This window comes from Rhinatrema bivittatum, chromosome 2 (genome assembly GCF_901001135.1).
Source record: "Rhinatrema bivittatum chromosome 2, aRhiBiv1.1, whole genome shotgun sequence".
In the NCBI taxonomy this organism is placed as follows: Eukaryota; Metazoa; Chordata; class Amphibia; order Gymnophiona; family Rhinatrematidae; genus Rhinatrema; species Rhinatrema bivittatum.
In genome coordinates, this window is record NC_042616.1 from 742,521,163 (window position 1) to 742,534,412 (window position 13,250).

General features: G+C 41.3%; 1 protein-coding gene across 1 annotated transcript in view; it reads right to left on the minus strand.

Moving 5' to 3' along the window:
• Window positions 1-13,250, minus strand: part of CSMD3 (CUB and Sushi multiple domains 3) — a 3,551,396-nt gene that overhangs the window by 1,036,677 nt on the left and 2,501,469 nt on the right. The window contains 1 exon segment of the mRNA XM_029591914.1: window positions 6,700-6,816. Coding sequence (XP_029447774.1) covers window positions 6,700-6,816 — 117 coding nt within the window.

Consider the following 13,250-nt stretch of genomic DNA (forward strand, 5'->3'; position numbering starts at 1 on the left):
CCATCAATCTAGGTTGAGAGAACATTGTACAAATCTCATCTTAGGGTGAGTTTCCTCACTCCAAAGGTCATTGAATCTTCACAAAGAACCTCGCTCAGCTTAACACAATTTGTGCAATATGGCTTCGCGAGTTGTGAAACCAGCCTACTTGGCCAGAAATTCCACCCTAAACTCCACCCGTTTTCCAAATTAGCATTGCATTATGGTGCTTTTCACATGTGAAAAGCCCATAACGCAGCTTGGAAAATAACCCCCTAAGAGGCCCATACAGTACAGTGCGCTCCGACGGAGCACACTGTTAACCCGCCATTGGACGCGCGTTTTTGATGCGCTAGCATTACCCCTTATTCAGTAAGGGGCCGAAAACGTGCATCCAACCCGCCGAACCTAATAGCGCCCGCAACATGCAAATGCATGTTGATGGCTCTATTAGGTATTCCCGTGCGATTCAGAAAACAAAATGTGCAGCCAAGCCGCACATTTTGCTTTCAGAAATTAGCACCTACCCAAAGGTAAGCACTAATTTTTTCGGGCACTGGTAAAGTGCACAGAAAAGCAGTTTTTACTGCTTTTCTGTGCACCTTCCGACTTAATATCATGGTGATATTAAATCGAAGGTCCCGAAAGTTTAAAAAAAAAAAAAAATTGAAGTCGGCCCGCGGCTGTCGGGTCGAAAACCGGATGCTCAATTTTGCTGGCGTCCGGTTTCCGAGCCCGTGGCTGTCAGCGGGCTCGAGAACCGACTCCGTCAAAATTGAGCGCCGGCTGTCAAACCCGCTGACAGCCACCGCTCCAGTCCAAAAGGAGGCGCTAGGGACGCGCTAGTGTCCCTAGCGCCTCCTTTTTCCTGTTTTTACCACCTCATTTGAATAGAGAATCACGCGCACAGGAGAGTGGCCTGTGCGCACACTGGGAGAGCGGGCATTCGCCCTCTCTCCCACGGACTTTACTGTATCGGCCCGTAAGAGAATTAAAAGCACTTTATGAAGTCAAATCTTTCAGTTTAAACAGGTCCTCTCTAAATTTATTCCTATTAAATATAGATTGATTATTTGTAAAAGTCAGTAAAAGAAAGTCAAAACAAATCTAAGTTACTCCAGTTTTCAAAGCAAACGTCCACGAGTATGTTTGCTTTGAAAATTACCCCATCAAACTTAACCCACTAAAACTACTCACACACATTTAAACTAATACAAAATTAACTGTTGAAATGCCTTTAAAATTATCCTCATAATGACTATAAAAATTGGATTTTTAATCAAATATATTTACAAATTCTAATTTACCCCATCATTCATCAAAAAAGTTAATAACACATGCATTATCAAAAAGGGGTATGTTTATGGAAATTTGTAACATGCAGTAACTTTCCGCTTCACATAGGTATTATCACATGGCATGGTAAACTTAGCATGCACTGCAAGAATCCCTATTTTTCACATCCTATGCTAAAGAGAGAAGAGAGACAAAGAGAGAGCCTATCTGCAAGACTCTCATAGTAGTTAAGTATTTATATCTCTATAGAGATAAAAATAGGTTCACACAGTGAGACCCTCCCCAGAGGCTCTCTCTCTCTCTCTTTACCTACTCCACTCCTCTCCTCCCTCCCTCCCTCCCCAAGCCCATAAATGGCCAAAATGCAATTCCAAAAATGTATCATAAAGGCATTATGGCCATTTCGGACATATCATACAGCTTAACGCTAGGGCAAAAGCTGTAGTTATTTCTGGTGTTAAAACCATAGGGCCGCACGGGGTACATTTGGGTGCATATTATAAAATCCGGGGTTGGCGCACACAAGGGGATGCACACATGTGCACCTTGCGCGCGCCGAGCCCAAGGGGAGCCCCGATGTATCAATTTTCTGTTTCATTATGGCTACAAGGAAAGGGAAGTTTATTTCTCTTTTGACAGAGAATCACCAGCTGTCCATTTTGTACTTTCTGGTGAAGACAAGATCTCTGCAGTTACAATCTATGGAGACAGGGTCCCAGAGTTTTTGTAGCTGCTGCTCCAACTACTAGCATGGCTACCTGTCCTGTAACTGCACAGCTTTCAAAGTGCAATTGGTAGTTGTCATCATCCTCTCCAAACTCTAGTGACATTTTAGAGGCTATGAACTGCTGTCTTGTAACCTGTATCCTAATAGTTGTATAACAGTCTGTGGTTTTGGCATCTAATGAGGAAGTAGCTGAAGATCCAGAGGCATTTACTGAAGTGGAACAATGGAGAGGGATCAGAATTCTTCTGGGTTGGTTTGCTCATTGGCAACCATAAGTGAAGGTAGATGTGCCCCATTGGTGGTGGGGAGATGAGGTGTAATATTGGATGACTTTACTTTCCTGCAGGCTATTGCCAAAGATTCTTCTGCTTATGCTAATTATATTAATTAGTCTTTAGTTGAAGGGGCTGGCTCTTGGAAGAGCAGAGTTTCTTTTGTCAGAGCTGACCTATAGTTGTGGTTTGAAGACCCTACCTGGTAGGAACTGCCATCTTCAAGGTGTGCTACCAGTGAATCAGCAACTTTGGTGGAGATCTAACTACCACACCTCTTTCTTCCACACTTACAAGATTAAGAAGAAGATTAGAGAATGTAAAGGACCACAACCCAGCTCAATCTGGGAACAACTTTAACTTTGAAAGAGAATAAATAGTGTCCTTTTTACTTTTTTATCCAAGAAAAATTATTTAGATACACTGTTGTAGGCTTTAGCAAGATTAGAAGCTTTTGCATTTCAAAAGTTGAACTGTAACATTTTATTATTTTCATTGGTATTGCATTTATTTATAGCATACCATTTTCATCCCAATGCAATTTACAATCACAGAAAAAAAACCACACCAATTAAATTAAAAAATCCTAACACACAATATCAAATAAAATATTAAATTTAATAAAAATAACATGCAATAAAAATAGTAAAAATAGTAACTCAGTTCATCACAACTAATCCCAATAACTCTCCACAATATAACTAGTAATCATTGCAACACAGACAAAATCTGACCTGGGTTACTTGACTCTGAGGGTTCAAAACAGGAATTAATCTGGAAAAGTTTGGACATTTAGCCAAGTTTACAAAAGTTTCTGGAAGTGAAACAAGTCATCCATAGATAAAACTTCTACAGGAAGGTCATTTGATAACTTACGTGCAGGGATTAGGAAAACTGAAGAACATGTAACTGAATATGAGATGATTGTGGATAAGTGTAATGAAAAAGTGTGGACTCTTGATTCTAAAGTTTCCCTCTATTCAGGACATGTGTTGTTTTACCTAAGAATGTTATTGTGCATTATTGTAATTTGGAAATATTGAGAATTTGAGAATATTTTGAAATTAAAAAAAAATGTATATTTGGTTACTTTCCACCTGTGGCAAATGTTGCAGGAATAGATTTATTTAAAAAAAAAAAAAGTTATTTGAACTAGATCTTAAAAGCTCCTTGGGCAGCTCTGCCACTTTTAATTTCTGCTTATTATTTACCAAATAAAAGTAGAGGGAAGTCTAGATACTGAAAGTAGAAAGAGTTGTCAAAAATATATACATTCTTATCATTCTTTAGGAGAGATTTCCTCTTGCTGGTGTCACTAGATAAGTCTATTTTGTTAGTGACTTTACTTTTGGAATTGAATCACAATTTGATTTTTAAGTTATTTTTCTTGGGCAGATAACATACTTAGCCAAGTTATAAGAATATTTCCAGATGTTTAAAGGGAGATATAACAGAACAGTTATATTTTTTAACCAGATACCAATGCTCTGAATAATTTATTAGAAATCATTTGCAAGAGTTTAGAGAGGGGATGTTTGGACCAATGTTTTTGTCAGAAAACTGATTATGTTTCATCTGTATCTTGTAATAGGTTAGCTTTATTGGCATCAAGTACTGCATATTGTTTGTTTGTTTGTTTTTTCCTTTATTATGAATTTTGGATTTTCCCTAATTGTGTTTTTTCCTTTTCCTTTTTTCAATGGTTTGCACCTCGACAGCATTTAACAGCCTTTTGTATACCAGGGACTTTAAATTATGTGGACCGATCGCACTGCTGATGAGATGGCGGGAGAGGATTCCCATAGAAAATTGAAGAGTAGGGGAGGGATAACGTGGCTATACTCACTCCTTCACCTGGTCTTTAATCTCATAGGTCAGCCTGGCAGCTGGTCTATGTTATTTTCAGAAGGTAATCAGCTAGTTTATGAAAACTTTCTAAAAACAAAATGTGCCAGATGGGAGGATAGTTAGAAAAAGTCTATATTGTGCAGTAGAATGTGTGCAGCTGCAGGGCAAGTTTTTCATCCTCCTCTTTCTCCTGTAATCATTGTTGCTCAACAGACTGGCGAAAATGCTGCCAGGGACTGGTGGCAGTCCACAGACCTGTGGTTGAGAAACCCTGCACTATGACCTATATCCTCATTAATTATTTTGTGCTTTTATGTTTTTATTTCCGCTGTCAATTCAAAATGTTTAATGTATATTAAATAAAAAAATTGAAAGGAGTCATTTGCAGAGCAGTGCAAGCATATATAACTGTTTTCTATTTCCTTACAACGTGCCTTGCTTCATTGTAGGTATAACTAAAATAATAGGAAACCCTGGATTTGCTTAAATTATAATAATTTAAAGTAATACATTTTACACAATGCTGTATTTTGTTTGCTGTTATTGCAGAGTAAATCCCTATATATTACTAATTTTCCACTATGACAATTCCTGAATCTTTGTACAGATCTTTCTGCTACCTACAATCTTTTCCTCCTATGCCCACACCTAACTCCAAGACTGTTCAATTTACTGTCTATGCCTTGCAAAACAAGATGCCTTTCTCTGCACTGGAAGACAATTAAAAACCTCCTAGAAGCATGACCCTTCTGATCATGGTCTAATATAATATCAATTCCTCATATTTCTTATATATTTCCACTAACAAAAAGTGCCCAGCATTGCTCAGGTAGTTTTGTCTATAACAGCCTGTTTTGTGCCCCTGTGTGTGTGCCTGTGCCTCTGGGTGTGTGTGTTTGTGTGTATGTATGTGTGTATGTATGTTTGGGAGTGCCTGTATGTATATGTATGTGCCTGTGTGTTTGTGTCTGTGCCTGTGCATATGTGTGCATGTGTATGTGTTTCTATCTTTGCATATCTCGAGTGTGTCTGCCTGTGTGTATTCCTGTGCTTGCCTGTGTGTACACCTGTGAGTGTGCACCTGTGTGAATGTATGTCTGACATTGTGTTTGTGTGTGGGTGTGTGTGGGGGGCTGTGCCAGTGAGTGCATGGAGGGGCATGTAACTGTATGTGGGAACCTGGCTTCTGTGTCTACATATGTGTGTGTGTTTGGAGAGGCCTGTGTGTGTGTGTGCATGTGTCTCTGCCTGTGTATCTGTGTGTGTTTGTCAGTCTGAATGTGCCTGTATATGTGTTTGTCTGACTGTGCCTGTATGTGTGTGTATCTGCCTGCATGTGTGTATGTGTGTGCCTGTGCAAGTGAATATGTGCCTCTGTGTGTATGTGTGTGTCTTTGCCTGTATGCCCATATCTATATGTGTGTGTCTGTTTGAATGTGAGAGCAAGGGCTTTGGAAACAGAGCATATTGTCTTTGTTCACTGTTCTAGGTCCCACCTGGTGACCACAGACAAACACAACAATGTGACCGATCGACCAACAAAGCCTTTTGCATGTATATAGACAAATATTTTCTCACACTGATCGGAAAAAATTGAATTTATCAAAGCGTAGTAAAACAGAAATACTAATGCCTCATTTTAGCTCTTTTGCTGATGATGGCATTAACACAGTATTCACAAAATAATTTTATGAAAAATCTGTAAGAGTGAGTTCATTAATGTGCATGTTAATGTGGGCATTAAAACAAAATGTAACTACACTTCATAAGACATAATTATGTTTTCAGTGTTTTTACTTTGTAACATGCATTTGATTTGCCTACAGTAATAATGAGGTAATTTGCATAGTTGTGCATCTCATTATCACATTAACATAAACTTGTATGTCAATTATTTACATAGTAACAGTAAATGATGGCAGCTAAAGACCAAAATGACCCATCCAATCTGCCCAACAAAGTGTTTATAGTTGCAACTTTCGCTCTGTACAAGTTACCCACATGCATTCTGTTTAGCACATATTGAACAACTGCATTAGCTATAATATATGTTCATAAATAGATCCCTGAGTTTGTAAGCTCTTTATTTAGGGGAACTCTAGTTTCTCTATGACCTGCCACTACAGTATCTACAATGCTTAAATTTTCAAAGCTACATGCTGTCAATGTAGCATATGTTTTCAATTTACTAGAGATGTACATGCACACTACATTTTTTGTCTTCATTTTGTTTTTAGGAGATTTTTTTATTCTTTTTTTATGGTTTCTATTGTTATGTTTTCTCTTTTTTTTGTTTTCAGGAAATAATGCACACTATTAGCGAATAGTACATGTTATTTGTTAACATTGTATACTATTTGTAAATACTGCACACTATTTGCCGAAAATGAAAAATTCATATTTTTCTTTGTTTTTTTCCATTTGTTTGAAACAAAATGAAAATGGGATCATTCATCCAATTTTTTACTTTTATTTCAAACAAATGCACATGCCTATGATATTCTCAATATCAACAACAATAGGTGGCAAAAAAGTTGTTGCTTGTATCATCATGTGCATATAAGGTTTACTACTTACCAAATTCCTTTGGAACTGCAATAGAATAAACACAGTTGTGTCCGACACTATAGTTTTTGGGGTAGTTTGGAGATAGAACTGTGCCTTCGGATCCTGTAGACCGACTGCCACAAGGAGCTAGAAAAAAAACCCAATGTCTTTTCAAATATAAAATAAAAAAAATAACATCTGATAAAATGCAGTACAAGCCATATAAATATTTAATCTATAATTTAGTATCTTAACTATAACTGATTGTATGCTGCCATATTATGAAAATTGTTAATTAATCATCATAATAAGTAGTTTATACAGGATTCTCTGAGGGCTGTGATCTTTAATTGGATCAGCATAATACTAATCATAAGATGCTTTTGCATACGAGCTTTTCAGACCACACAGGCCCCTTCCCAGATGTAAACTACATGGTTTTGAAAGCCCATGAATTTTAATATCATTTGATTATTTTTATGTTGGCCCAATAAAAAATATCTCAACCTAAAAAGAATCCATTTATCACCAGGAACAATATTGCTACTAGAATGCTGTACTAGTTAAGAAACAGTAATAAAATTCTGTATGAATATTATTTTTTTCCATCTGTACTTTACTCACATATTAGTTATTTCAGTGATCTATCTATGGGGGTTATTTTGTAAGCCTATCGCACGCGTGCGATACGTTGCCCGGAATGGAGTCGGCGTGGAGTCGGGGCAGGCAGGGGAGGAGTTGGGAACAGCAAGAAGGCGGATGCGGTGGTAACTTCGCTGGCGGTGATAAGGTAAGACCCGTTATTGCCGCCAGTAGCGCGCCCAATAGCACCACCTTTCACGGTGGTGCTATTAGGTGTGAAAGTCAGCAGCGATAACACCGCGGTGGTGCGATCGCTGCTGGCTTTCGCAGGCCCACTCCCATTACCGCCGGGATTCACCATTCTCTGTGAGAATGGAAAAGCCCGGCCTATAGCTTCAAATTACTATAAATTGCGATTGAACTTGAACATAAACAAGTAAGATCATATTATTTGTATAAGAAATGATGAAACGTCTTGATCATTAAAAATAATTAATTTGATAGTAGATCAACAGCAAGTTCATTAAAAAATATTTCAAACATTTACAATGTCAATTAAACAGAGATGTGAGCTGGAAAAAAATGTCCTTACAATGTCACTGGATCACATTTTGTTTTAATTTTAGGTTTGTTACATTCAATACACTACAAGTATATACCAATTTCAGTGGTTTACATAGTAAATATATTTAGTCCATGGCAGATTCCCCCACTCATGGGTTAATGCAAATTACTATACCTTCATGTGATCAATCTGATCATCCTATGTGCAGTTTGTCTCACCGCTGTTCAAATTGAAAATGCTGCAAGTGGGGTAATCTGCCATGGACTGAATTGTGAGTCCTAAGGATATTTGCATTGTAATTTGCATGATGAGGACCCTAAGAATAATTTGGAAAAGTGTTGTTCTTGGAGCATGGAGATGGATCACTGATTAGTGAAGAAATGACACATTGAATTACTATGTTGGAAGATTCGGTGAATTAGGAAAGATCCTGTCAACTTTGGCATTCTCCTATGGAAGTCCAATTGCGGCAGATAGACTAGATCATAACTTTATGAGATATTTATATATTTGGTGCAATAAAAATATACAATTAATTGTTAAAATATTCAACATATATGAATTCCCTGAAGAAGCATAATACAAGCAAAATAAAGAGGATCCTACTTTATAGGTATTCTAGGCATTCCTTATGTCTAATTTTAATGATTGATCAAGTGGTATGAGTGAGTGATGGTAGCTGTATGTGGTTGTATGGAGTATGAAATATATACATATACATTATACATACATATATGCATATGTATTTTATATATATATATATATATATATATATATATATATATATATATATGAAACAATTATTTGTATTGTTCATATGTTAAAGTTTTGATATGAGATGTATTAATAAATAATATTAATAATAAAATGTATTGGAAAATTAAACTGGTTAAAAGACAGAAACCAGAGAGTAGGATTAAATGGTCAATTTTCTCAGTGGAAAAGGGTAAACAGTGGAGTGCCTCAGGAATCTGTAATTGGACCGGTGCTTTTCAATATATATATAAATAATCTGGAAAGGAATACGAGTGAGGTTATCAAATCTGCGGATGATACAAAATTATTCAGAGTAGTTAAATCACAAGCAGACTGTGATACATTACAGGAGGACCTTGCAAAACTGGAAGAATGGGCATCCAAATGGCAGATGAAATTTAATGTGGACAAGTGCAAGGTGTTGAATATAGGGAAAAATAACCCTTGCTGTAGTTACACAATGTTAGGTTCCATCAGGGTGATTCAGTAAAGTCCACGGGAGAGTGGACGAACGCCCGCTCTCCCGGCGCGCGCACCGGCCCCTTGCCGGTGCGCGCAAAGTAGTATTCAAATTCGGTGGAGCGGTAGAAACGGGGAAAAGGAGGCGCTAGGGACACTAGCGCGTCCCTAGTGCCTCCTTTTTGACAGGAGTGGCGGCTGTCAGCGGGATTGTCAGCCGATGCTCAATTTTGCCGGGGTTGGTTCTCGAGCACGCTAACAGCCACGGGCTTGGAAACTGGACGCCGGCAAAATTGAGCGTCCGGTTTTCGGCCCGAGAGCCGCGGGCTGAATTCAAATTTTTTTTTTTTACTTTTTTTACTCTTCGGGACCTCCGACTTAATATCACCATGATATTAAGTCGGAGGATGCACAGAAAAGCAGTTTTTACTGCTTTTCTGTGCACTTTCCCGGTGCCGGAAGGAATTAGCGCCGACCTTTGGGTCGGCGCTAATTTCTCAAAGTAAAATGTGCGGCTTGGCTGCACATTTTACTTTCTGTATTCCGCACGCATACCTAATAGGGCCATCAACATGCATTTGCATGTTGAGAGCGTTTTCCCTTACCCCTTACTGAATAAGAGGTAAGGGAAAACGTGCGTCCAATAGCAGGCTAACAGTGCGCTCCGTCGGAGCGCACTGTACTGTATCGGCCTACATGTTGGGAGCTACCACCCAGGAAAAAGATCTAGGCATCATAGTGGATAATACTTTAAAATTGTTGGCTCAGTGTGCTGTTGCAGTCAAAAAAGCAAACAGAATGTTAGGAATTATTAGGAAAGGAATGGTTAATAAAATGGAAAATGTCATAATACCTCTATATCGCGCCATGGTGAAACCACACCTTTGAATACTGTATACAATTCTGGTCACCGCATCTAAAAAAAGATATAGTTTTGATGGAGAAGGTACAGAGAAGGGCAACCAAAATGATAAAGGAGATGGAACAGCTCCCTATTAGGAAAGGCTGAAGAGGTTAGGACTGTTCAGCTTGGAGAAGAGATGGCTGAGGGGGGATATAATAGAGGTCTTTAAGATCATGAGAGGTCTTGAACGAGTAGATGTGAATCGATTATTTATACTTTCGAATAATAGAAGGACTAGGGGGCATTCCATGAAATTAGCAAGTAGCACATTTAAGACTAATCGGAGAAAATTCTTTTTCACTCAACGCACAATAAAGCTCTGGAATTTGTAGCCAGAGGATGTGGTTAGTGCAGTTAATGTAGCTGGGTTCAAAAAAGGTTTGGATAAGTTCTTGGAGGAGAAATCCATTAATGGCTATTAATCAAGTTTACTTAGGTAATAGCCACTGCTATTAAATACATCAGTAGCACGGGATCTTCTTAGTGTTTGTTACGGTCCCGGGCTGTGCCCTGGGACCTCCTATTACCTCGCGGCCAGCCCGGGCCATTGGAAGCCTCCTTTGGCTGCCTAGGCCCGAATTACATCCTGCTGCGGCGTTCCCTCTACGAGGGAGACGCCACCGATCCTCTGTCGCTGGCCACGCCCCCTAGGCATGCACGCATGCAGGGGGCTCCATATTTAAAGGGGCCAGCGCAGGAACTGAAGGACAGCCCTACTGATGATGTCAGACGCTGCAGGGTTATTTAAACCCTGCACCTGCATCAATGCCTTGCCTTGTAATGAGGTTCACTCTGTTAGAGTTTCTAGTTGCTGTATCTGGATCCCTGATCGTCTTCAGCTTCTGACTTCTGGCTTCCGACCCTGCTTGGACCACTGACTCCGGCTTCAGCTTCCATCCCTGGCTTTGTCTTCGGCTTCTGACTTCTGACTTCTGACCCTGCTTCGTCCACTGACTCTGGCTTCAGTTTCCATCCCTGGCTTTGTCTTCGGCATCTGACTCCCAGCTTCCGACATTGGCTCATTCCTGGTCTCCGGTTTCTGCCCTCTCCTCTTCCTCAGGTATCCTGTTCTTCACTCGCCTGGAGGTTTTGCCAGGTGAGTGAAGAACAGACGGGTTCTCTCGGGCTCCTCCAGGGTGGGTCGCAGGCTTCCAAGGGTGAAGTCTCTTCAGACCTCCTGGACTCAGCCGCTTCGCTGGACTACCTCTTCGGGCTTCTCTTCTGGTCCTCGGTCGCAGAGGATCGCACCTAAGTCCAAGAGGCCTGGATGCCTACGGGCTCCTCCTGGGGGGACCTCAGGCTTCCAATGGTGAAGTCTTCCCAGGACAACCTCTTCAGCGCTGCCTCCCAGCTGCTACGTCCACTGTGGGGTCCCCACAGTGCAACACCATCTGTCGCAGCTGGCCAAAGTGTCCACATTCCTAACAGTGTTTGGGTAATTGCCAGGTTCTTGTGGCCTGGTTTGGCCTCTGTTGCAAACAGGATGCTGGACTTGATGGACCCTTGATCTGACCCAGCATGGCAATTTCTTTTTTTTTTTTTCAAAATAATTTTTTATTAGCAGGAAGGGCAGAGAAACCAACATTGACATCAGAAAGACTTGTAACACAATGTGCAAGCACAAAAGTACAACAGTACAACAAGGCAAACAGTGCCGGCCCATCAAAACGCAATTCACTGCCCATTCCATTTTGCTTTTCACCCCCCCCCCCCCTTAGTTCCCCTGTCTTTTACCCCAACCCCATACACCAAACACCCCACAGTCATCCAACAGTCATACCTAACTTCCCCCCCTCCCTTTTCCCTTCACTTTAAAGGACCAATTTAGAGTATAACCATTGTGACACAGTTCCTCCTGCAACGGTTTAGGCAGAGTAGCAAACCAAATATCCCAACAAGCACAGTATAGAGGGTCGGGCCGTCTCTTGCCCGTCAGAAAGTCCAGTCGTTCCATGTTCGCTAGGGAGGCCATTCTCCCAAACCAGGCGGCTATCGTAGGCGCAAGCTGTGGCTCTATCCAGCCAGCCAAGATAGTGCGACAGGCCATCAAAACGGCCACCCGCTCAAATCGGGCCTTAGCACAGCCGCCCGGTAAATGTCGAGGGGACATACAGGAAAGTAACATCCGGGCAGTAAGCCTCAGAGGCACATTTATACATTTCCCCACCACGTCCAACACTTCGCTCCAAAAGGTGTGGAGTAACGGGCAAGTAATCAGTCTATGCACCAAGGTACCATCAGCAGTCCCACATTTGGTACAAGTAGGAGAAGTAGCCATCTTCATCTTGAACCTCCGAACATCATCATAATAAAGAGAGTGAAGAAGCTTAAACTGGAGCTCCCGCAGACTAATATCAGGTAGCAGTCGGTACTGGTCTCGGCACCAGCTAGACATTTGTCGCTCAGTGATAGGGAAGTCCAAAACTGCAGACCACCGAGCAGCCATGCGTTGAACAGGAGCAGCATCCCCAAGTTTCTGTCCCAGTCTCTTCCAACCGGTAATGGTGTTCCGGAGATACGCAGTATCAAAAATGGTATTAGCGAACCGCATTTCAGCATCACGCTCCATTGGGGTCCAAGCAAAAGCAGTCAAATAGTGGCGGGCCTGGAGAAAGGCAAAAAATTGCTTGGCAGGCAATTGGAAAGTTCGTGCCAGCGTGGCAAAGTCCAACATAGTACCTGAAACAGGATCATACATATGAAAAGCAAACATCACCCCACGCTCTGCCCATTGACGAAATACTGGACTACAATCCCGTCCAGGGAGAAATTCCACATTATGCAAAAAGGGAAGCAGTAAAGATCGCCCCCCCGATAATTTATGTTTTCTCCGCATCCATCGCCACGCCTTAAGACAGGGGGTTAGAAGAGTCGTAGGGTAAAGTGCCGCCCGGCGCTGATCCACCCGCATTTGAATGAGGTTCAACGGAGACCCAGGGGTAGACATACGGCCCAACATCCCTGCCTCACAGTAACGGTAGGACCCCGTCAACCACTCCCCCACGAACCTCATTTGACAGGCCACATTATAGAGGCGGAAGTCGGGCAAATTCAGCCCTCCACACTCCCGCGGATATTCCAGAACCTCGTATGCTAAACGTGCGCGCTTCCCATGCCATAAGAACTGTTGGATGGTAGAACGCAGGCGCCGCACCTCAGCCACTGTCAGCCAGCAAGGGAGCATGTGTAAAAAGTACAGAAGCTTTGGCATGAGCACCATTTTTATTAGAGCGCTCCTACCAAAAAGTGAGAGGGGCAGCATTTTCCACAGCCCCAACTGGGCCTGGAATCGGGCAATGCAGGGGCCGATGTTTA